The sequence below is a fragment of the Rissa tridactyla genome, chromosome 4, assembly GCF_028500815.1.
Source record: "Rissa tridactyla isolate bRisTri1 chromosome 4, bRisTri1.patW.cur.20221130, whole genome shotgun sequence".
NCBI lineage: Eukaryota > Metazoa > Chordata > Aves > Charadriiformes > Laridae > Rissa > Rissa tridactyla.
In genome coordinates this window covers 5,396,620-5,421,637 of record NC_071469.1, presented here as the reverse complement: position 1 = coordinate 5,421,637, position 25,018 = coordinate 5,396,620, and the positions used below count along the sequence as shown (strand labels likewise).

At 41.4% G+C, this 25,018-nt stretch overlaps 1 protein-coding gene across 1 annotated transcript in view; it reads right to left on the bottom strand.

The window, feature by feature from the left end:
* Positions 1 to 4,764: 4,764 nt before the first annotated feature.
* The window catches only part of SLC6A5 (solute carrier family 6 member 5), a 35,312-nt gene continuing 15,058 nt past the window's right edge, over positions 4,765 to 25,018 (bottom strand). The window contains exons 11-16 of the mRNA XM_054197801.1: positions 19,468 to 19,580; positions 19,055 to 19,186; positions 17,900 to 17,999; positions 11,357 to 11,457; positions 7,349 to 7,516; positions 4,765 to 4,920 (exon numbers count right to left, since the gene is read on the bottom strand). Of these exons, the coding sequence (XP_054053776.1) occupies positions 4,765 to 4,920; positions 7,349 to 7,516; positions 11,357 to 11,457; positions 17,900 to 17,999; positions 19,055 to 19,186; positions 19,468 to 19,580 (770 nt within the window). The remainder of the gene's footprint in view (positions 4,921 to 7,348; positions 7,517 to 11,356; positions 11,458 to 17,899; positions 18,000 to 19,054; positions 19,187 to 19,467; positions 19,581 to 25,018) is intronic.

Genomic DNA, 25,018 nt, shown 5'->3' with positions numbered 1-25,018 from the left:
TCTCCACGTATAGCTAATGAAAAAATTATAATGACCTGGTTAGGGTACAAATCTTTATCCATAGGCAGCAGTACCCCATAGAATGCCTGTAAATATATATATATATTTATATATGACATTACGCAAGTAATTAAGATTTAACCCATCAGCGATGGGTCCATAATAAAGTGCCATAGGACACAGGGCGCAAATTCTCAGCTGGTGTAAATTGTCACAGCTCCAAACAAAGCTGTAGCAATTTATACCAGCTAAGCATCTACCTTACAAGGTAATACTACGTAATATAAATGACAGATAACAACATGTTTTAGTCGATCAATAGATTTCCTAACAATGGAAGGTAGCTATAAGGCAAATGGTTACCTGAAGATGTATTTAAACATTATGGGCAAATAATAATATTGCAAACAATAAGGTCCAGCCTGGTTCTCACATTATGTTAAACCCATCAGGAAAACCTTCTCTCTTTGGCAATAGGCTGCCTGAGGGTGACAAAGGCAGAAACCCCAAATACCCGTACCCTACCCCCCCGAGTCATCAACCTGAGTCCCTCCGGAATATCAAGCTCTGACCATTTTACAGATATTTTACGTGCACACCATTTAAGTACAAACTAAGAAACGAGTGTCTCTTACAGTGTTAATAGCAGAAGGGAGACACTTTCTGGGATGCCACTTGCCGAAGCTCTGCAGCCTGCAACCCACAATCCCTACAAGCCTGTCTTTGATTGCAAGAAAAAGTGGAGCTGCAGAACAAGAAACCAATAGGAAACCATAAATAAAGGATAATGCCATAAATAAGCAATTGCTTTAACACAGGCAACAAGAAATCATATTATCCATACAACTCTACATATACTCAAAAAGACCAAAGATATTTAAAATAAATCAGGCATTGGGATTTCATGGTAAGAGATAGCCACACAGTGTATCGGAGGCAATGATCTTCAATGCCGAGGCACATCTAATGCGGTCAGTGGAACAGAACCTAATCGAAAGACTACTTTGACCCAATTGAAACATCACAAAAAGACAATCCAAGTCTTTTTCAATTAACGGTCATTTTGTTAAACCCTTCTTTTGGAAACAAAGTGCTGCCATGTCTAGCTGAAACACAGGTTTGGAATATTGAATATTAAAAACACTAGGAAGACCCAAAGAATTTGAAGATGGCAAGCATTTGCATTAAGAATAATCTTCAATGCATACAATAATGCATCTCAGCTCATCCAGAAATTCAATTTCATTTCAAAGAAAAAAAATGCAACATAAGTAATTTCACCAAATTTGAACATTTTTTACTCACAAGATAGATAGATCTGCAAGTACGTACATCACATTTTTACTAATATGGCTTTTTCCCCTCCTTTTTTTTTTTTTTAAAGATCTTTACTGGTATTTAATTAGTTACTAAATTTATTTTTAGAAAATTATCAAAGTACATGCAAACTTTTCCTAGAACATGGTAAATGAAGTGCATTCCCAAACTTCAAGGTTACTTCTCATTTAAAGAAGACACTGCTGGTTAATTTAATCTCAACATTCAGATTTGGCAAGTAAAATACTTTAAAAAAGCCTAATGCGGAAAAAAAATCTGCTTTTAACATACAGTGAAAACATCATGTCTTCTGTGATTTCTGTATTCATTTCTCCCCCCTCTCCAAATTTTTGTGCAAGCCTAGTAATAGAGGTCAAAGCTGAAGACAAATATCAGCTAGAACAAAATCACTATCATCTGTGTTCAGAGTTTCAAAGTCAAGCCTAATCCTGTGCTAATGACTTAGCAGGCACAGGAACAACATCTAAATTAAAAGCAAGCAGATTAATTACATAAATCATGGAAAGCAATTCAATTTTTCATATGCGTTCTGGTTTGGTAATCCCAGCCAAAGGAAAGGTATCATACCTAGCAGTATTCCTTCAAACGACACCTCTTTTATACTTAAGGTAGACAGCAACTGACATCCTTACACCGAGGTAATTTTATTGCAATTAGTTAATCCCAGTTCCAATGCATGTCCTGAGACAAGTTAGTAAGTGAAAGGATTCAGAAAACTGTTAAGCGATTGAGTGTGTTTTCTTTTTTTTTTTAAAAAGAGGAACAAACCTATGGATTTAGTTGTTTTGTTAATCACAATAGTAGTGAAAAGAAACTAGCCTGGACTCCAGAAATAAAACCCAGATGCTAGGTAATATTGGTAAAGAGAGGCCTGAAGCTATTTATCCTGATAAAAATACATAATTCTCACTAGAGGTGCTGACTTAGGTTCCTTTCTTCACCCAGAGAAGGCCCCTCAGCCCCACGCAGACGTGAGGACCAAGTTTCCTCTCATCTTTATGGACCTTCATTACGTCAAACAGCACGTGGCTTCTCGAACCTGCCTCTGCCAGGAAAATAAAAGCCAGAAGTAAGAATAGCAACCCCCTGATTAAAATAGCAGGCAAAGCTGGAACCAGGGGGCACAGCTTTAAGGCAGAGAAGCTCACAGAAGGGTCCCGGTCTGGCCACCGAGCGAGACGAGAACTGGCAGAGGTGGCGGAGTGGACATGCAGGGGCCAGCACGAAATGGTGCAAAATCTGCCCTCGCTTCGCTCGGTGACAACCCCTGATGGCGCTTCGCTTGTCCTGCATGAGGATTAAAGGTCTCCAGCAGTGCCTAGAACTGGCAACACTAATTGCCCCGTGAAAGAGGAAGTTCAGCAAAATGATTAATATATTTAATATACATATATATATACACACACACAGAGAAAATAAGTTAGTTTGTGGAAGTGTTACATTAAGGTTTAGATTTTGTTTTCTTCGACGGGATGGAACAACACGTCTGCTGATCTACGGACACACATTAACTGAAGATTTACCTGAGACCCTGTAATATGAAGACAGGCAGACAAAAGAACGGGGTAGAAACAGTCCCCTGAAAGGAAAGAACATTTACTGGCTACTACAGTAGTGTGTGTGGGCAAGGAAAAAATAGGCTACACTACTCTAAGCTCACCATCTCTACACTGATTGATAAGATATTTATAGGGACATAAAACATCACTAGTACACACTACATGAACACTGATCACTGTTAAAAAATATCATATTTATATGTATAGGATATAACAAGATTGTAAAGGTTACAGTTTTGCCAATTCTTGAAGATATATTTTTCTCCCTCATTCTAGTGCATTTACAATGAATTGGGCTAATTTTATATTCAGATAAATAAATGTACTCTTAAAAAGCGCTATTGTTACTCTGCCCAATAGGTAACAAAATTATTTAAGTCTAACATTCCTATCACCACTTATATCTGATTCCTAAAAGGTAATGATTTAGAACGTCCTATTGCTATGCAATGTTGTAACGGCCACCTACTAAATTGTCCTCTCCCCCCAACCCTCGCATTTTGCATATCTAATGTTGCATCCGTGTGCATGACTGCAGTGGTTAAGTGCTGGGGGTTTTTGGTTTATTTAATGAAAATGTTTTAAATGGAAAAAAAAAAAAAACCCAACTATGTACATTTCAGAGAGAATACTGCTTTGAAGAATTTATGTGCTATATATATAATATATAGACAAGTGGGGTTCTGCTATTTCCCCATTAGTTGAAAGAGAAGAATACATCATCTAAAGGTTATATAAAGATGTTACAGGAGAATTAATGGGGAGTCACAAAGTTGAACAGCACATCTAACTTCTAATAACTGTTGTCAGGTGGTAACTAGACTACACTTACCACTGTAAGAATACAAAGTTAGGCACAAATTATATGATGGCTTCTTGAGGAGATACTGTAAACAAAAGCAGAGAAACAAGGAAAACTATGTTCAGAGTGTTGGAGTGAAGTGAGTAAAACCACAGTCGCACTTAGCGCGGAGCAAGGTTTTAGACACTTCCTATAACTGAGGCATTTTTAATTGAAATGGCAGCTATCAAATTATCAAAACAAATATATGACAGTACTTTAAACAGTGATGCCCATACACCTCAGCCTCACGCCATTTCCAAACCACTTCTAGACTGAAATGCAATTTAGTCCCAGTCTCCAATGAGAAGTCCTTTAAATTTTGCTTTTATTTTTCTACTTGAAAAGATCGAATGGATTATCGTGTTTCTGTTCTAATCTTGCATATTGCTTCCCGGGGTGCTGCTTAAAGGGTCTCCGCTCGTTTAGATAACAAGTCCTCAAAGTTAGTATAATTCATGCTCACAAAAGCGGTGCGCAGGCACAACGGGTCACGGTCTGCTCTCAGTGCAGACAAAGCGACCTCGCTTACTGCGTGAGCCTTATGCTGGATTGATACCAGGACTACCGGAGATCCCCTTCTTTGCTCACTTCCATCCCATCTGAGGCCTGAACTGCCCTTTGATTACACCGGTAACAAAATCCTAGTCCTAAAGATTACCTACCTGTTACAAGGATGCTTGTGTGAAACGGGTCAAATTCTGCACATAACTTCCTTCGAAAAATTTTCCATTGTGCTTTTGTTTTTTTCCTACATCACCTGACAAAACCTGGTATGTCACCCGTTGCACAATATGCTTTTGCTATTTCACCGGGTGCAGAACACATCATGGGCATCACCTACACCTGGAAGTGGTCTAGCTAGGTCTTCCCTATGGCATGCAACGGTAAGTCCTACTTTCCTAAGCAACCACTTTCAGGCACTGTGAAAAAGAAAAGAAGGAAAGGTGGGGAAAAAAAAAAATGTAAAAATAAAAAAAATACCAGAAAAAGCTGACAATGCTATTGCCACCCATGTAATAATTATTAGCATTGTGTCCCCAGTTCTATATCCTTCACTGGCAGTTTAAGTCCCAGGGAAGAGGTTCCCAGTGGATCAATCATATTCATGTAACGTTCACCGCGGTGCTTGGCCAAGAACGGACCCCAGTCGGGCTGTGGAGAGCACACCAACTTGAGTCGCTGCAAGGTGGGGGAGAGAAAAGAGAGTCTCATTTGAAGTTACGGAGCAGAATTAGAGTGCAGAAGAAACGAGGATAGGCTCATTTGAGATTATTGATGATGGCCCTGCAACGCTCCACTGCTCAGTGTTTGTTTTGCACAAAGTTTGCAAGATTAATAGAGGATAAAGTGCCCAGATTTTAATTATACATTCTCCCCCGCACCATACGAGGGGAGCTCAGAACCACCGCTACAGATTGCGCGGCTCACTTACTGAAGGACATGTGCACAATTACTTAGCCCGATGGTCTAAGCAGTGGGTAACTGCATTAAAATAATTGGATTTCTGTTTAGCATATTTCCCAAAAGTATACGAATGGCCAAAAAGAGGTACATTGCTATGAATGAACAAAGATTTTTCATTTTGAGATGACAAAATGTTTCATTTCTATCTACAGGAAAAAAAGGAAGAGGAGAACGTTAACCTGGAAAACAACAAAAATCTTCTAATCTTTCTGCTGATTTCTTTATTGAATATATAATTTGATTGGCGCATTTACAGATAAAAAGGAAAGAAAACATATTTTTGATGACTTAAGAGGGAACAATTATATGTTTATTACCTAATAAAGTGAATCAGACCTCTATATCAGTTATTTTAATCTCTGCTTAATTACCAGTTTGCAACTCTTACCTCCCAAATCAACCATAATAATTTTATGCAGCAGACTGAGTATTCAGGAAATACCAAGCTACATCTGGAATAGCTTCAGCAAAAGCCTCTTCAAAACAGATCCAACTTTTTGGTGTTTCTTTGGGTGCACTACTAGAGGGACAGCAAGGAGAGCACCCTATTTTTGTGGCAATGTATGTACTAGTACTACATTACTGGTACTACACTAGTACTACACTGTACTAGCGAAACGACTTGTCTGAATGAGAGAGACTTATGAGACGATAAACAAGTACATTCAATTCCACATTAGCTCATTTCCAGTAGGAGCAGTTGTCTCCTGACCTATGCGCTCCAACATGCTCCACACAAGGGCTGAATGGCCCTTTAGACAAGTGGCCTCGTTGCCCGGTGCCAACTATGGGCTTGGATGTTCTCCCGAGGGTGTCCCACCACTTAATATTAAACTCCTTTCCTCCATGTGAAGCAGAAAAGCTTCATCTTTTCCCTTAGGCACGTGTAGTGTGACATATTGAGAGACCGAAAGATTATTCTATTTTACTACATTTTCTCTCCTTTTCACTTTTGAGGCGTCTAACAGCTTCGACGGGTTTTGCGGGAGAGCTGAAAAGGGGAGGCAAGCGTCTGTTCCTTCTCCCCAGGAGGGAGCAGCACAAGCCGTGTGCGGCAAAGAGAGGACAGAGCTGAGAAAGCCTCAAAGGCCAAAAAAGAGACCATTGAACTTCTTCAGATGACAAGGTGAATGCAATGAAGGGATGAAATGCCAACATGAGAAAGACATCGCTGTTCTGCGCCCTGCAAGGAGCTGAGGAGCTATTTAAAAGATGGGTAGACGTGGTGCTTAGGGACATGGTTTCGTAGTGACTTGGCAGTGTTAGGTTGATGGTTGGACTCGATGATCTTTAAGGTCCTTTCCAACCTAGATGATTCTGTTCTATGATTTTGTGTCAGCAGCCGGGGTGGCAGGGAGGGCCAGGGCACAAAGACAGGGAGCAGAAGGGGACTGCCACGTTTCTGGAGTGGCGGGGGGGAAGCATCAGGAATCCGATTTGCAAAATAAACAAAAGCAGCATAAAAATAAAGTGTCACCTAGAATTTTTTTAAGCCCAGGTGCCAGAGACGATCAGCGTAGTCAAGAAAAATAAAGAGATGAAGGAGGGAGGCAAAAAAAAAAGATTGCCATCTAAGTTTTATAGCGAGCAGTTTGATCTGTAGAGCATGGGGTCTTTGCATACGCCTTATTCCTGAACTTCATCAAGTGGCACAACCCCCTGGGGTGCATCCTGGGTGACTTGGGTACCCGACCATCTCGCACTCTGCAAACAGACGACTCCCGATTGACGTCTCCTAGCGCTGAGCTCTGGGCTCGCTGCAACACCATGCGCACCACGCGCACCACCAGCTGACGCTTCCTACGGCTACGCGCTGCTTTTGCAACAAGGCCAACAGAGCCAGGAGAACAACTTCATCTCAGTAACACCATACTAAGGCTCTGGAAATTTGTAACTCCTTCTAGTTCTCATAAAAGCGGTTGCTTAACAGTTTAGGAGCTTTTTTTTTTTTTTTTGAGGAACAGGAAATAGAAGGTCTGCATTTTAAATCAACCGAGCATCTCTTTGCAGCACAATAACTAGCTTACCAGAAAGTAATCTTAGCACTATTAGGCATTCAATATCACAAAAATCAATGTAAAATAAAACAGACAGTCTCCTGTGACCATATTTTTAAGCGGCAAAAAAACGGCAGAAGAATTACCTCAATAAATTTGCCTGGGGCTAGATGCATTTTTATCACGAACATCACTGGGATCCAGATAACCGAGCAGGCCAGCATCAGCCACCCGAGCACCATGGACCAGCCCGGGTAGTGGTAAGCTCCGTAAGTCATCGGTTCCCATTGGTAAAAACTGAAGCAAAGAATAAACTGGAAACAAGGAAGGAAAACAAATATGTTTGAAGAAGCAAAACAAGCCTGCTCTGCAGCAAATGGTAGGTGTCCTCCCACAGATCTATGGAATACAGATAAAAGTACATGGTCCTAAGGCAGGGCGCTGCCACAAGCTGTAATAAACAGGTCAGAGTCTTAATCTAATGAGTTTCATGGAAATCTTGCAATATCCCACAAAAATCACTGTATTTATGCCAGAAAAATTGAAATTAGAATCCTGCCCCTAGAGTAACATGCTTTATTACATGGTCTGTTGGCAGTTTTACCTAATGTCATTATGCTAAGTTACTCCATTTCACTTACTGTATGAATAGCAATACATCTGCTTACATTTGTGCATAATTCAGTAACTTTTGGGAAATGCCCGTGCTCGCAATAATTGCACACAGAAGATTTATGGCAGTATAAATAGGTGAAGGCACGTATAAAAATGATCGGTTTTACTTCCAGAGATGTGGAGTAATTGAAAGTCTAATATTAGACTATCCAAATGTATCAAATATTAGCTTTACGGAGGCAATAACAGAAAAGAGTGTATTGCTTGGTTTTGCTTTGTCTGTTTCGATTGCATAAAAATTGAATTACGACTGATCAGTATCAATTTATTTCCCACCGTAAGTTCACTTAATATCACATTTGGAGGGAACAACAGCAGAACATGCAAGTTTGAACTGCCCTCGTTTGCTTTCCAAATTTGCTTTCCTTAAGAGACAACATAATTTCCTGTTCCCTGGTTGTGATTACGGGCGGTAGCGAAGAGCGTAAGTCTGGTCAGTAAAGGAATCGAGCAATTTGCAGAAAAGCCTTACAGTTCCTTTCAGAAGCATAAAAATGGGGCTAAGGCAGCATCTTGAAAACAGCCATTGGAAGGAAAGAAAGAGATTTAAAAAAAAAAAGTGCACACGTCCTCATTTTTAGCAAGGACCTCCAGGAAAAAAAAAAAAAAAGACATATTGCCATTTATGTTATCGTAATACTATAGATTAAACAGGGCTATGTCTTCAAACTTTTAAAAATGGATTTACAACGATACCTGTATATTGTCACAATCAAACAACAGTTGCCACTGGATAGGTAAGACAGAGCTACCTGGGTTTCACGCACAGCAAAGAGAATCAGTAGAGAAAATCTACATGGGAAGGTGGAATATCTTCATTACGCCCATTGGAGAAATTGTTCTCATCATAGAAAATTTCCTCACAACTCCGGACTTTGATGAGCTCACCAAAACTCACTAGTGCCTTCACGCACTCCTGTCTGTAAAACTAAACCTTTTTCACTTCTCAGGAAAAAAAAAAAAAAAAAATTACCTCATTCCTGAATTAACAATACCAAAAAGAAGTTGCTAACTTTATCCAGAGCCCTTTTTTTTTTTTTTTCCAAATAAAAAGATTTACCAATGTTTATGCTGCACTAAAGAACAGCACAAGCGGGAACTTGCCAGCACGTAGGATGAAATACAACTTCCCTGGAAGAAGGGATTGCAAAGGATGGAGTCACCTTTTTACTTCTTCACCCCACCCAGCTGCCACCACACTGCCTCAAAGCACGTGTCTTAGCAGAAATTCTAGTAACTTTTCGTACCTCATCCCTAAAAATCTATGAATACTTGTAGGAACTATTTAGCACTGCTGTGAAATGAGTTTTTCCAACCCTAGGCAAATACCAATAATCTCGCCACCCCTGTGGGCCAGGCCTGAGGACTTTGAGGCTGAAGAATGTGCTCTCAAACGTGACATCCTGGTGAAAGAGGGCTCCGTGCTTTTATACTGACTTACCGGGCTGGAGGCTTTCAAAATGGCTAAAAAAATTATTTCATTCTTGTGCCAAAACATGATGTGCAATTAAAGATTGTATGGGTACTTGGGTTAAAATGTAGAGGAAACATTGAGCGAGACAGAGAATGTAGAGGTAGTTATTATACTTTAACTTGAAAAAAACGTGTAGCAATGGTAAAAAAAAAAAAAAAAAATGGTGAAGAGTGCCATCTTTTAGATTAAATGGAGATCTAAATTTGAAGTAAAGCGTTATTCCAGGTTTTGGGGTAGCTATAAAAAGAAAATTAAAAAACAAAACAAAACAAACAAAAAAAAAGAAACACCGAAAAAACAAACCTCCAAAAAGAAAAAAAAAAGAAAAAAAAAACAAAGAAAAAACCCCAAACCATCCCCCTTCCCCGCAACCTTCCTTTAAATTTAAAACCCTATTTCTAATTTTGCAAGTACGCCTGAGCAAGTGAACGCCGTCCCCGCCTCCCCCGGACCCCGCTCTGCCCCGCCCGGGCCGGGCCGCGCCGCGCCGCCAGCCGCTGTCGCACAGCGCCCCCTGCCGGGGCCAGCGGGGAACCGCCGAGCTCGGCCGGGCGGGCCCGGGCGGGGACACCACTGGGCGCACCACTCAGTGCCCAGGGAGTCTGGTAAAAAACCTTCCTTTTTTTCTTTCTTTATTCTCCTTTTTTCTTTCCTTTTCTCCTCTTCTCCTCCCTTTTTTCCTTTTCTTCTTTCTTTTTGCCCCCTTTCTCTTTCCCCATTTGTTTTCCTTTTTTCTTCTTCCTTTTCTCTTTCTTTTTGCCCCCTGTCTCTTTCCTTTCTTTCACTTTCCCCATTTGTTTTCCTTTTTTCTTTTTCTTCTTCCTTTTCTCTTTCTTTTTACCCCCTTTCTCTTTCCTTTCTCTTTCACTTTCCCCATTTGTTTTCCTTTTTTCTTTCTTCTTCCTTTTCTCTTTCTTTTTGCCCCCTTTCTCTTTCCTTTTTCTTTCCTTTCCTCCTTCTCTTTTGTTTCTCCCCTTTTTCTTTCCTTCCCCTTTTCTTTACATTTTCTTTCCTCTCTTTCCCCCTCCACTCTCCTTACTTTCCTTTCCCCCTCCACTCTCCTTACTTTCCTTTCCCCCTTTTTCCTTACTTTTTTGTTCCTTTCCCCCCCTTTTTCTTTCCTTTTTTCCATTTTTTTTTAGAGAAACTGAAGGGATCTATATCTGTTATCCAGATCATAACTACATCAACCCTTGCAAAAATATTTCCATCTCTGCAGCTCAAAATTTGTCAGTCAGATTTCCACGTAAACCTTTCTAAAGTGTATGTCTCAGATTAGTTTATGACTCAGTAAAATGGTTTTTCCCTAGCTCAACCTGAGAAAAAAGACAGGAGGATCATCTCATTTCCTCTCCCTATGTGTGTACATACATACGTATGTATTACACACGTACACTTATATATACAATTATCCAGAATGCTGGTACGCAATGGTATGCCATAGCAGCACTTTGCACAGCCAAGGAAAGGCCACAGCATTTGGAGACTCACTATCCCTTCTCTACCAAAAATAGCGTTACTTATGCTCTTTTTTTCTACTACACACACGCGTAAGAACACATGGGGCCTACAGGAGAGATGGGGACGGACCCTTGATCAGGGAGTGGAGCGATAGGACGAGGAGGAACGGTTTTAAACTGAAAGAGGGGAGATTTAGATTAGATATTAGGAAGAAATTCTTTACTGTAAGGGTGGTGAGCCCCTGGCCCAGGTTGCCCAGAGAAGCTGTGGCTGCCCCATCCCTGGAGGTGTTCAAGGCCAGGCTGGATGGGGCTTGGAGCAGCCTGGTCTGGTGGGAGGTGTCCCTGCCCAGGGCAGGGGGCTGGAACGAGATGGTCTTTAAGGTCCCTTCCAACCCAAACCATTCGATGATTCTACATGCACACACACATGCGCTAGGTATCTCCATCCAAGATCTAATTACTACCCTTCAGAAACATCATGTCTGATGAAAAAACTACAATGAAGTGCTTTGGAGAAGACATTAAAATTTTTTTTTGCTTACTGTTAAAATAGTCGGGGTCACAAATGCCCAACAGACTCTCCAGAATTTACTTGGCTGGAATCCAATCATCATTTCTATATCTTCACAGAATCTCTGCAATCCTGTAAGGAGCAAATGTAAATGCAATTAGGTGTGAAAGAAACCAGCTGCAGCTTGCAACACAGCTCCTGTGATCTCCCCTGTGTCTAATTACGAAAACAAACTCTGACTTGTGGGTTGAGAACTTCAATGGAGGATCTAAGCACACAGTAGAAAAATGAGACTATTATGGTGGGAACCGTTCTAATAAAATATTTACTTCCTAAGGATTAAAGCAAAATTGAGTTTTTACATAGAGATTAAGTGTTCAGTATGTTTTGGGTTAAAGCATTAATAGTATGCACTGGTTAGCTGCAATTATGTGTACACTTGTTATATTTCACAGTGAAGATGAATCTTATTAATATCTGTGTATCTATTTCAGCACAGACAATATCCGAGCTTCTCTATACCTACTACGCGATTGGGCTACGACTGTATCGGCATCGAAACTGGTAATGTCCCCTTATTTTTCATTTGATATGTAAGCAATACTTAGAATTATTAGCAAGCACCCGTAAATATTTTAAATTATATTCAACATTGTTTGAGCAAACAGATCAACCGGCATGTTGATTCTTCAGATTATTGTATTGATTGCATCTATAGAGTTACTTGAGTTAATAAAACACGCAAGGTTGGAAAATGGTATTTCAGCCGTCCCCGTAGCTGTCTCGCTGGCCGTGCCGTGCGGCTAGAAGAGGTTCTGGCCCAGCAGGAGCAACCACCCCACTGATAACAGCCAGTTTGTTTTTCTGCCTTGTTCTGCAGAGCTGGTTAGGTAAATGGCCCCTAATTTATCCAAAACTCATAACAACAAAATTGGAATTTGTTCCAGCTTGTCTAATGATGATAACAAGAGGGAGGTCGAGGGTCCAAGGCTGAGCTCCTCCATCACACAAACAGTTCCAGTTTGGGCCAATTTGGGATTTATTCTATCTAATAAATAAATGTCTCTGTCATTGAAATTTTACAAAGTATTATTCTACAGCATTGAGTCTGACTTTTATGGTATGGGGACAGGGATGGAGCTCAAATATTGGAGCGAAGTCTTCGAGCAAGGCAGGAAATACTTGGAACAAAAGTAATAAACTGCTTTTATGTTTTTATTGCCCTTACAGCCAGGCACTGCAGCTGCTGAATATAAGAAGGGATAATCCCCAGGCTTGATCCACCTAATTTTGAAGCCTTTTTTTGGTTGAACTAAATCTACCCACCAGGCTGTTCCCAGAATTAAGAAGGTAAAAAATAGCAATGGCTCAATATTCAGTGTCTTTTGATGCACCTCCAAGAAAGGCGCGGGGCTCGACGATGCTCGGGCAGCCCCAACGGCCCAGCTCAGGGGGCGAGCACAGAGCAAGGCAGTTCAGGCAGACAGCGTGGCAGAGTAAAGCTCAAAAACTGTGTTGTGAGAAGAAATAGAGGAGAAAAAGCCAGAAATTAAACCAGAAGATGAAATCGCAAAGACCTGCATTTACGAAGGGGTGAGGGGAAGTACTTCGGCTGTGCTCTCCCCCTTTCCCACCCCAGCTCAAGCCATAACCACCAGTGAGGGTTGTGGTAAGTTGCACCCGGACTTTGGGGGATGGCTGGCAACACAGTCAAAACACTGTCTGGAGCCAGGGAGGGGGGGACCTAGATATTTTGTTCCCATGCGAATATGACTATAGCTCAATTATCTTACTCTATAAATAGCGGACAGGCCAAGAGCCCTTTGAGCTCTCCTGCACGGCAGCGGGCTGTGCGCCGGGATCTCCCCTTGAAGGAGGACACTCACTTAAGGTTCTACTCCGCGAGGCTGAGAGATTCCTTGGCGCAACAGATTCTCTGTAAGTGACTAATAGCATGCTGAACTTTGATATCTTAGCTAAGTGATATAAAGGATCGATTGCGCATATATAACCCTTTAGACATAAACCGTTGACCAAGTCTGGGACCGGGATTGGATCCAGCCGCACCCAGACTCCTCTCTGAGAAGGAGTTTAGAAAGCCAGGGGTCCGTTCTGAACCTCGTGCCTCAACGGGAGGGTCTCCCCGAGAGCTTGTCGGACCCTGGCCTCTATGCAGTAAATAATCAAATGCACCCTTACATCAAATCTCGTACAGCACTGTTGCATTCACTACTATCTTCGTTAAATCACTGTTTTATATTAATAAATATTTCACTACTTCGCTCTTACGAGTGAAGTTAATCACTCCGCCCGCAACAAGTGCAACCTGCGGTGGATGTAAGCTTAGAAAGCTAACTCAACAGGACCCAGATGTTGCATTTTTTTTCTGGAACTGTAATTTCTCTCCCTCTTTTTCTTTTTTCCACTGACTGCAACAAATGCTCTTATTCAGAAAGCCTCTTGTCTTCTCTATAAAATACGGGTAATTTTTACGACCCATGGGATCTGCATCTGCCTCACTCATCGCGCGCTTCTCCATTTTGTAAGAGAGTTTTGTACGCCTGGACCAACCGTAACCCCCAGGGTCACTGTATTCTCTCCAAAAGGAGATCTTAGCTGCAACTGAATGATTTTATGTGTTTTATTTACCTGCCTGTTACAGTTCAGTGGACCATCTGCAGTGGGCTACCTGGGAGCTGCTCACACAGCAGGCGTCCCCGCAGCGGGAATAAAACTACTTTTAAACTAATTGCAGCAGCACAAGGGATGGGCTGAAGGGTCTTTCCACAAAGTTTAAAGCTCTTCCAAGTGTCTCTACTGCAGCCACACTTGCGGCTGCAAAGGAGATCTACGTAACTAGAGAGTTACCAGGCGCTTCTGCCTCCAAAATTCGTGCACGCTTCATGCAAATCTGCACCGATTTGTTTGAAACTCCAATTACAAAATTTAGTTCCTTCTTGGAATTGTGAGTGGGTATTCACAGCTTCAGACACTTTAAAATATTAGCAGTTCAGGAGTAAAATACATGTAAACGGGTAGAGGGATTACAGTGCTCATCTCTCCCTGTGAAAGACTGAAAATAGGTTCGTCGAGTTCCACAGAAAAACGCAAAGGATGCTTTAGTTAACCGAAAGCCGATTAAATCTCAGTATATCTGGTCTCCCCCTCAGATCAGTCAGACCTGCTGAAAAACTTTGGGAAATAAACAATACATGATATTCCATATCTCAATTTCCACTCTCTAAAGTTGGATGATGTATTCATAAGCGCTGCAGACAGAAAATCCATTAAAAAGGAGAATGCAAACCGAGACAGACAGCTGCTTCAATATTCTGCTGCAGGTAAAACGTTCAAAATTACTAACGCTTTCTACCACTCGCTCTGATGATGAACCTTCCCAACAACAGACTGTCAAAAAAGCAGATCTAGAAGGAGCACGAGTAAAGTATAGGTCACACATTTTCAGCTTCCAACAGCGTTTTGCTCAAGCACGAGGTTCTTTGTATTTAGCTTCACGCTACAAAATGCAACAGTGGGAATTATGCTGATGATTAAATTAATACCCGCAGCTCTAAGCTATTCTTTACCAATCATGCATCATAATGTAAACATCTGGAGAATAAACATCTATACCAGAATGTGAAATAAAACCCAGCATTTGACTGGATTATGTAGCACCGACTCCACTGAAAAATAAGTGATCGCAAGGAAATAACCAAGTGTGCCTCTCCTTAATTTAAAAATCTCAGCGAGCTCAGCGAGCAGAACGTGTAACAAGAACTAAAGACAGATTTCTTTCATCATAAAAGCACCTGCCTCTATTGTGCCGACCTGCTTGCTATGAAGAGTACAAGAATACAGAGAAAGGTGTCAGTGGAGTGTAAGACGGCAACTGTCAGAGCTCGAAAACATATTATGCCAATTTTAAGCACTGCTTGAAGGAATATAACAAGAGCAGTAGCTTCACTTGTATTTACAACATGCAAATTGCAAATATACAAGCTGTATGCTTATGAACAGTCCTTAGAAAAGTAGCTTTAATGCAGCAGAAGTAGCTATGAAACATTAGTCAAGCGGATGACGACTGTAAAGTACATCTTTCCTTTTTTGTGTAAAAGACTGGAAGCTCTTTAGTCTAGCAAAAGGTTAATTCCAGGGAATAATCTTTGAAACAGTTTATATCAAAGGCTTTACTAACATCTGTTGATCAACAATCAGATGGTACAGAAAGCACGGGAAGAATGATTTGTAATTTGTCAGATCTTTTCCAAGTCTGATTACATTAAAGTAACACGTAACTAAAAAAAAAAAAAAATATTCTCTATCCAAGTCATTCCTTTGCAGTGCTATAATTATTTCTGTATTATTTTATGTTTTTCATAAAAGTTAGTGTTTTTAAGGATACTGAACTTGTTGGGCAAAGCAGGCACTAGGCAGAGCAATTTTGCTTACAAGCCCAATAAAACGTTCCACAAAGGCAGGTCTGTAGTGCTTCTGCCACACGGTGTTCAGAGGAGGGACAGAGCCAGTGTTTGCTCCACACGTACCTTTGTTCTTACTTAAAAACATACAGAAGAAAGAAATTTTACAGATTTAAGTAGTTTTGGGGTTATTTCAAAACATTCCAAGCAAGGAATTTTCATCTTGCACACCGATGGCAATGGCTTTAAAAGGGGCAACCTTTTTGACGCAGACCAGGTGATGCTGACGATACTGCTGGCCAGAAAGAGAGACAACATCTAGTGCACAGCATTGTCCAGCCATGCTCTCAGCAAACAGAGGAGGAGTGTGTGGTTTGGGAAGAAGGAAAAAAAAAAACAAAAAACCACACCAACAAACCCTTATACTCTTCCTGAGCATTCCCACTCACAATCTCTTAGGGAATTGTTTTGATTTTAGGAAAGCTGAGAAATTGGTCAGTACAATTACCAGACACTAATGTCTCAGACGACATGTACCCGGAGGTGTTTCCACAGGAACAGGTAAAAGGGGGAGGGAATGGGCAACCTTGCATGTCTTCATGGAAAACGAAGCACAGAGCAATGGCAAAACTTGCCAGCATTGATTTTTCAAACCAGGAGTTCTGCTAAATAACCCCCAAAATCCATCTCTAGACTTCACTTCAGGAGACATTTCAAAAGATTGCATTCAGGTCCTTTGAGAAGAGTGGTTGAGTGTAAAGCTGACAGCAGTTACCAATATCACTTCACTCGCAGAGATGACACTTCTAAACCTACTCTAATTTAAATACTTACATGTCACAGACATAAAAAACAACAAGCATTTTGATCAACCAAAACATGATCGGTCTAAATCAACTTTTCTCTCGGTGTTTTGACTTTTTCCATTGTATTCTGTACCATTTCCTCACTAGGTCCTATTGGACTTAGCTTACAACCACCCAGGCCTGCTCATTGGATTGGGTATCAGTGAAGATAAAATACAAATCTGTATTTTCACGAAATTAGAGAAAACCAGGAAGGGCTGACTCCCTGTCCTTTCTATAACATTCATTTTTCAAGCAAGAGCAACAAATCCTACATTTGGAACTATGCACGATTTTTTTTAATGCATTTATATTACAGAGTGGAGCCCACAATGTAGGTAGATCTAGCACTTCAGCGTACAGGACTAGGGCCTAAGGTCATACTGCTATATACGTACCTTCAACAGAACATCTGGGATTGTTTATGTCTAGCTGATAGAAAATACCTAATTCATTCCTGTCCACCCCAACAGCAGAAACAGCCTTATCTTTGTTGTCTTTAACACTGAGATTCAGATCTTCCTTTGCTTTTGAGAACAAGTCTTGAGTGGCACCACCACACCCCAGACATGAATTAATCATCTGTTATGCAGGGAGATCTTCACATTTCCTACTACAACCATCTGAGATCACGCGTTTCTGAGAATCAATCTCCTGAAAGCACTGGACAAGTTTGGGAGCAAATCACCAACTGGTATCCACTGTCGTAGCTACAGTAGCATCAAGGTAATTGCACTGTTTTATATTAGCTGAGGATCTTCCTCATAATTTAATATGCATCAACATGGATTAATCTAACCAGTGTTGCCACTGTGCATAATTAATCACTCTTAGTAGCTGTATAGTCTTGATCCTGTGTTATGGATAGATGGGTTAAAGAGAAGGCTGGATGTGTACATGGAAAATAAAACCTTCAAAAGTTGTTCAATGCAAAGATACCACTTCTGGCTCGGGAAATCTCTCAGCCTAAAACTGTTGCAGCGTAGAAAGTGTAGTGTAGAAAGAGACCCTGGAGAAGCATCACTGAATATTTGGTCTATTCTTATACTCATCTTTAAGCACTGGCTTTAAGCTACTGGTGGAAAATGAAGTCTTCTGAATACATGTATTTTAAATAAACCTATAGTAACAAAGTCCCATTATGCTTCTGTTCAAAATAAGGAAATTCTGAGTGTTTCTATTAAAAAAAAATAAAAAATAAAATAAGGTGTTACTCCTTTCCTTAAGGATTTCATGTTAGCAGCTACTTTACCATATACTAAAATGTTTCTGTGACATCAGCTGTCCAATAACAGTATCTTTTCTTACCATATATATAGGAAACTCCAACAAGCTCGAAGATGGCAATGATGACAAGAGAGTAAGAAGCTGCGTAAGTGTCCACAAGCTGTAACATATACATTCCACCCTAAAGAAAAAAGGGTAAGAGTCATTACTCGTGGCATACAACTGATGTCTCCGTACGTGTCACAACTCTAACTGCCGCTGAGGTAGGCAAAACAGACAGAAGCAGGACCCAGAACTCTATCCCAAGTAAGCATCCACACGTTGACCAGTGACGGGCTGATAGCGCACCATAGTCTCCTCCTTGTGGCTGAATGAATATCAAATCCAACAAGAAAAAAGCAGAAGGTACACCCGAGTCTGGTATCTGATGCACCTTGGGAAGACATTGATTTCAGTCCTTTCATATTAAGGACTGAATTGCAACAAGACCTTCCACCGGCTGCGTCTCTAAACGATTAATACTATGGCGAAAGCAAAATCACTGTTGAAACCAGAAATAGTGTAATAGTGAGTCCAGTTCATCTCTTCAGGAAGGATATAATGCCCTGTCTTCAGGGCAGAGGCTAAGCAGCACAATTCAAGTGAAGGAAGGACTGAATCTATCCTGGGCTTGGGAGCAGCAAAGTTGGGCTGGTAGGTGATGAGGTGAGGGGAAAGAAAGAAAAAGAGAGGAGAAAAGGATGAATAAAATAGTAAAATAGATTTTGTGAGCCTCTTGAAATTGCTGAGAGTTTATAATGCTGGAGGAATTAATGGACAAAAGACACTGAAGACTATCAACAGTAGATGAGAATGTCATTATTAGTGCCGCAGTTTTCCAAGACTATCAGTACATATCTAATCTGGGAGGGAAGGCACCCAAAACTGGTGTGGATGTTTATATGACATACAAACTTTATTATTTTTTTCTTAAATGTGTACCTAACTTAAGTGATTGCTCTGGAGGTGTTTGGCTAGAGATAAATTTTGGAAGTCTGATTCTCATAAAGATTGGAACGGTGAAGTCTTTTAGCTTATATCTCCGTCAGAGCATCCATTAAAATAAAATAAGGCTTTCAGGCTCACTTGGTGTCTGCCGCAAAATTCAGCTTAATATTTTGCAACTTGCACAGGAGGAGAACGGCCACCAGAGGGGGACTGGGGACAGACAGTGATGCTCGAAGACAATATCATTACCTGAGTGATCATAGGAAATCCCATGATGAAAAAGGAGATGCAGCACCCAAGAGTGAACAGTGCCTTGTGCGTCCGTAAGTATTTGGGGAACTCATCCGAAACGGAGGTCACTATAGTCTCGATAGTGGCAAACTGAAAGACAAAACAAAAGGATTTATTTCAGTGCACACAACGTACGCAAAATGCTCCAACTGGATATAATGGAATAAAAGAGAGTATTTTGAATCCTAGGTCTTAAATGCACAGACCTAATTGCCAAAGCTTCACCCAAATTATTTCAGCATCGATGGCCTTACTTCGCTCCTCTTTTTTGTAAAACTGACCACATGGAAAACAGTGATTAATCTCACGGTCCTCCAAACAAATAAACAGGAAAAGCAAGAGGAAAAGAATGGGAAACAAAAGCAGTTTACCATAGTGTCCAATCCAAGTGTCAAAAGCATCAAAAAGAATATTATAGCCCAGAACGGAGAGAGGGGAAGCCTAGTTAAGGCTTCTGGGTAAACCACGAAAGCAATTCCAGGACCTAGAAATGAGAAAAATAAAGGCTGTGATATCCTGCATCCTATTAACATTGTCGACTGAATGGAAGAGAGGGAGAGGTGAAGAGTCACGTTTCAAAATCTAATACAATATTACTTTGCTTGATAAAAGTAAAAAAACATTTAACCATTGCAGAATGTAGCCTCACATGATTAATTTCTATTTTGGCTGTAAGTTTCGAAACACTCATACACTCCTACTTGCCAAGCTGCAGAATACATATTTAACCAGTACATTAATAGACTGACCCGGATTTGAAAAATAAACAGAAATCGTGTACTGCAGCTATGCTTCTTTCCTGCTCTGTGATCAAATTCCTGCCACTGTCCCTGCTAATAAGCAACCCAGCCTTAGATCAACATAGCCATCACCCACACCTCAGCACTACAAGGAAGATCGGGAAAGTAAATACTCTTCTTTAACTCATCAGCACACAGTCGAACGAGAAGGAAAGAACATAACAGATGCACAGAGCTGATACCAGACACAAGGTAATAAGTACCGTGAATCTAAAAAAAACTCATAAGAAATTCTGAAATAATGCACAGCAAAAAAAATAGGGAGATGGGGTTCTTGTAGAGCCTTACCCACGAATTTTCCTTTCTCTGCTGGTTTGATTTCTTGGGCTATAATTTTTATCGACTGTAAAGAAAAATTATTTCTACAAGTATGTTTAGATTTGCTTGGGAGAGAAGGCTGCAGGAATGTGGCGGTAGCATTACAGTAGATGGCACTTCTTCTCTATTTATCCCAGCTAAAGGAATGCCCACTTCAAACGCTCAGAAGGATGTTGCCTCTCAGGCAAGATACACACGAGAGCCAGGCTGTGCTGCTAGAGCCGTCAGCGTGCACTAGCAGCCCAGAAAGCCGATCGTATCCTGGCCTGCATCAGGAGAAGCGTGGCCAGCAGGTCAAGGGAGGCGATTCTCCCGCTCTACTCCACTCTCGTGAGACCCCACCTGGAGTACTGCGTCCAGTTCTGGAGCCCCTACTACAAGAAAGATACAGACGTGCTGGAACACGTCCAGAGAAGGGCCACGAGGATGATCAGAGGGCTGGAGCACCTCTCCTGTGAGGACAGACTGAGACAGTTGGGGTTGTTCAGTCTGGAGAAAAGAAGGCTCCGAGGAGACCTTATAGTGGCCTACCAGTATCTTAAGGGGCCCTACAAGAAAGCTGGGGAGGGACTTTTTAGGATGGCGGGTAATGGTAGGACTAGAGGGAACGGATTAAAACTAGAGATGGGTCGATTCAGACTAAACGTTAGGGAGAAGTTCTTCACCATGAGGGTGGTGAGACACTGGAACAGGTTGCCCAGAGAGGTGGTGGAAGCCCCATCCCTGGAAGTTCTTAAGGCCAGGCTGAACGGGGCTCTGAGCAACCTGATCTAGTGGGAGGTGTCCCTGCCCAGGGCAGGGCGGTTGGAACTAGGTGATCTTTAAGGTCCCTTCCAACCCTAACAATTCTATGATTCTATGATGCCATGACCCATGCATTGAAAAGGGTCTCCAAACCCACTCAACTCTGGCCATTTCCAATCCAGGTTATCGCATCCCATTTCCCACAGCTCCCCACACTGTTTCTGATCAAAACAGAACTGTTACTGTCTCACGTAATGGGAAAAACACAGTTGTAGCAGCATGTGAAATAATCTCCACAGGCAGCTGTGAAGCGTGGGGATCCTGCTGAACAAAAGACAAATACGAAAGATAACAACACGGTAAAAAAACCCAAACCCACTGTACGTGACTCAGTAAGTGTTGCTGCCTTTAAAATACGCTGCAGAAAAATGGCTTTTTGGAACAGGAAGGTGCATGCAGAACTACTATGTATTCATGAACGTGTGCTTTTGTCTCTTGATTAAAGATTTCTTGACGACTATTAGAGATAAGGGCCCTGTTTGCACTAGCTTCCTGCATGTAGAAGTTTAATTAAGTCTCAGAATAATGAGTTCCTATTAATCACAATTTTAGGGGAAAGTTTAATTATGGAATATGAAAGCACACATCTCTCCATCTCAGCCCCTCATAACTCTCCAAGGTATCACACACCAGGGAGCATCCGGGCACAGGTGAACAGTCACGGGGAGGCTGGCTCCTGTCCTCTCCGTCGTCAAAGATTCATAGAATCATAGAACTGCTGAGGTTGGAAGGGACCTTTAAGATCATCGAGTCCAACCTTTAACCTACCCTGACAAAAGCCACTTCTAAACCATGTCCCTAAGTGCCCCATCTACCCTTTTTTTAAACACCTCCAAAGCTTTTATATGTGTTGAAGCAAAAAAAGTCAAATGACCTTGAACTTTCAGTTTACTAAAATTTTTCAGCCGCAGTATGTTCTTCAACAAACTGAGACGGTAAAATAAAAGTAAGTTGTCCTGTCTTTCCCTCCATGAAAAACAGAGAAAAAGTTTCCTGAAAAAAAAGTGGACAAAAAAAAGTCTTCCTGAAAGGAAGATTCTAAATGAAAAAAATACTAGGTATTTCAGATTAATATTTTAGGAGGGAAAAAGAAAAAAAAAATTCCCTTCCCATTTCCATTAACAATTACATTCAAGGTTTTAAAAACTCGAAGGGAGATCACCATCATTTTTGCTGTTGCCTCTTTCAATGCAAACAGAAATAATTAAAAAAAAAAGGTAGGCAGGCACAAGGGCTGGGTCTTTTCCCCGCTTGCTGAGTCTGGTTTTTAATTCTGTTAATTCAATGTGCTAACTCAGCCTGCAGCTATCCCTCATCTTCACTCTCTTCCTGCTGTACACTTGTCTTTTCGTATGGGACTAAATTTTGTTTCCCCTATCATGGAGAGCAGTGAAGCCTCACCCTCATGAAATATTTTTAAATGGCCTAAATGGGCTCCTACGAACGCACTGACAGCCCTACAATAAGATTGTCTCGTGACAGCTTTTTTCACATCCCCTTGAACAGCTGCTGAAACAGCTGGGCACAGAGAGCTCCAGCCTGTGACTAGTCGCTCACTCAAAGACCACCAACAAGCACTCAACGGAAAAGGGGTTGCGATCCCCTGTGCTAAATATGATGCCATCTCCAGGGAGATGAACCAGCTGAACCAAGCGTTTCCTCCACCATCGCTAGCAGCTGTGTCTCTCCGTCCCCCCTCCATCCATCCCTTCGGAGCTTCCACTGCAGTTTCACTCGAGCACAGCTTCTTTGAGTAGAATTTGAATCTAACTCCTTACAATAGTTTCTGTAACCACAGAGGGGTTTAGATTTGGGGGTTGAGGTTTTTTTTGTTTGTCATTTGTTTCAGAATGAAGGTAAAAGATTAATGGAACCATTACTCCTAATACACACAGTGTTTTTCAAACATAAACATCTAATCCAGCCAGAAAATGGAGATGACAATGAATCTTTTCTGTTCCCACTTAGCTGACTGGCAGATCAAAAAGAAGAGATGAGACATTGAAGACTGAATTGACATTACATTAGCTTGCAAGTGCAGTATTCCCTACTACTTGACAGGGACTAAGACACAGACCTGTTGGAGTGAGTCCAGAGGAGGCCACAAAAATGCTCAGAGGGACGGAGCCCCTCTGCTGTGAGGACAGGCTGGGAGAGTTGGGGTTGTTCAGCCTGGAGAAGAGAAGGCTCCGGGGAGACCTTATTGCAGCCTTTCAGTACCTAAAAGGAGCTTATAAGAAAGATGAGGGCAGACTTTTTAGCAGGGCCTGTTGTGATAGGGTAATGGCTTTAAACTAAAAGGGTAGATTCAGACTAGAGAGAAGGAAGAAGGAAGACTTTTTTGCAATGATAGTGGTGAAACACTAGAACATGTTGCCCAGAGAGGTGGTAGATGCCCCATCCCTGGAAACATTCAAGGTCAGGCTGGACAGGGCTCTGAGCAACCTGATCTCACGGAAGATGTCCCAGCTCATTGTAGGGGGGTTGGACTAGATGACCTTTAAACGTCCCTTCCAACTCAAACCAATCTATGACTCTACTTGCTATCAAGAAACAGTTTGCCAGCTGACCATCTTACGAAATTCTCCTCTCAGACCTTCTAGCTGAATCCACAGCCCATCCCACCATGGGCACAAGCCCCAGACTAACTCCCGTGACTGAACTGCAGCTCACAAGCTTCCTCTCGGCTCAACCTCTGGGCTGCCACGTATTGACCAAAGGAGCTGCAGAAATTGAATGTGACCTGGCACCTTTATTTGCATCTCTGAGGTCAGAAGTACTGCAAGATCTGTGGGATTATCCATGTTTCACTTTACAGAGAAGGAAGAAGCAAAAGGAAACTAAGCCCTTTTTTTTTTTTTAAACCAGCAGAAACATCTCATCCCCTCCTCTGTTGTTCTCCTCCTTTCATGTGTAGTAGCTGGTTTCTAATAAACAATTAGGAACATCAAAGTTCTGAGAAAAAGTATTTTTCAAGAAAAAAATAAAGAATGCTTCACTTCCTCTTTTCCTACAACTACAGGATTTCTGTGTCCCCAGCTCACATTGTCTGTTTTGAATTTAGCTCTCACAACATTGTTAAATGCATATTAATCTTAATACCTAATTTGTCCAGAACCACCTATGAACATTACCATACAGAAACTATGGAAAGTTGTCTTCATTTCTATCCCCTATTGTCAAGTCACTGCTACAGTTTCTGAATTGTGGTGCTCAGTCAGTCAGGTACCTTAGGCTACAGGTAGCGCCTTGTAGCACTGACTTCATCCACACAACAAACCTGTCAGAAAAATGTTTAGTGTTAACGCAGACAGTGAGATACATCATGTATAGAAGCCATGAGTATGCAACATTTGGTTTTTTAACTTTGCTGTCCTCCTGTTTAGAGTCTCCTCTTGCTCTGTGCTACCGTGGGTTGAGGGGGATAGCATTGGGAACCATCCCCGTGGCTCACGGAGAAGATATTAATCACTCCCCTTCGGTGCTTGGAAATGATTGTATCTGTGCTGAAAGCTAATACCATACACGTAAGACCCTCACATGCATGCAGAAACAGCTATGCTGGGGGAATCTTAAATACATATACAGGTTATTACAAAGTTATTACAAATTCATCTTTTTAACACAGTTTGAAATGATCTTAAATATCTGGGAGTTGGCTTAGGGCCAAAGTGCTGCATGTTTCACAGGAAATGTAGGACTAGACTAAAGGTAACAATTATCCCTTTGCGGTCCCATCAGGTTTTTCCAATCCTTTAAGCTTCTCTGAATCTTATCCCAAAAGCTTCTCCCTTCCTGTCTCCTGCTACTTCACATCATATCGTACCTGACAGCACCAATTCTCCCATCAGCCATACTCTTCCCACTCACATTCAGCTCTACCAATTAAGACCTTTCAGATCCCCATTCATAACCATCTCACTTCACCAACCAAAATCTTCTGAGCAGTTCTTCAGAAATTTTTTACTTTCCCATGGAGGCAGCTCCTTGCTCCCCACAG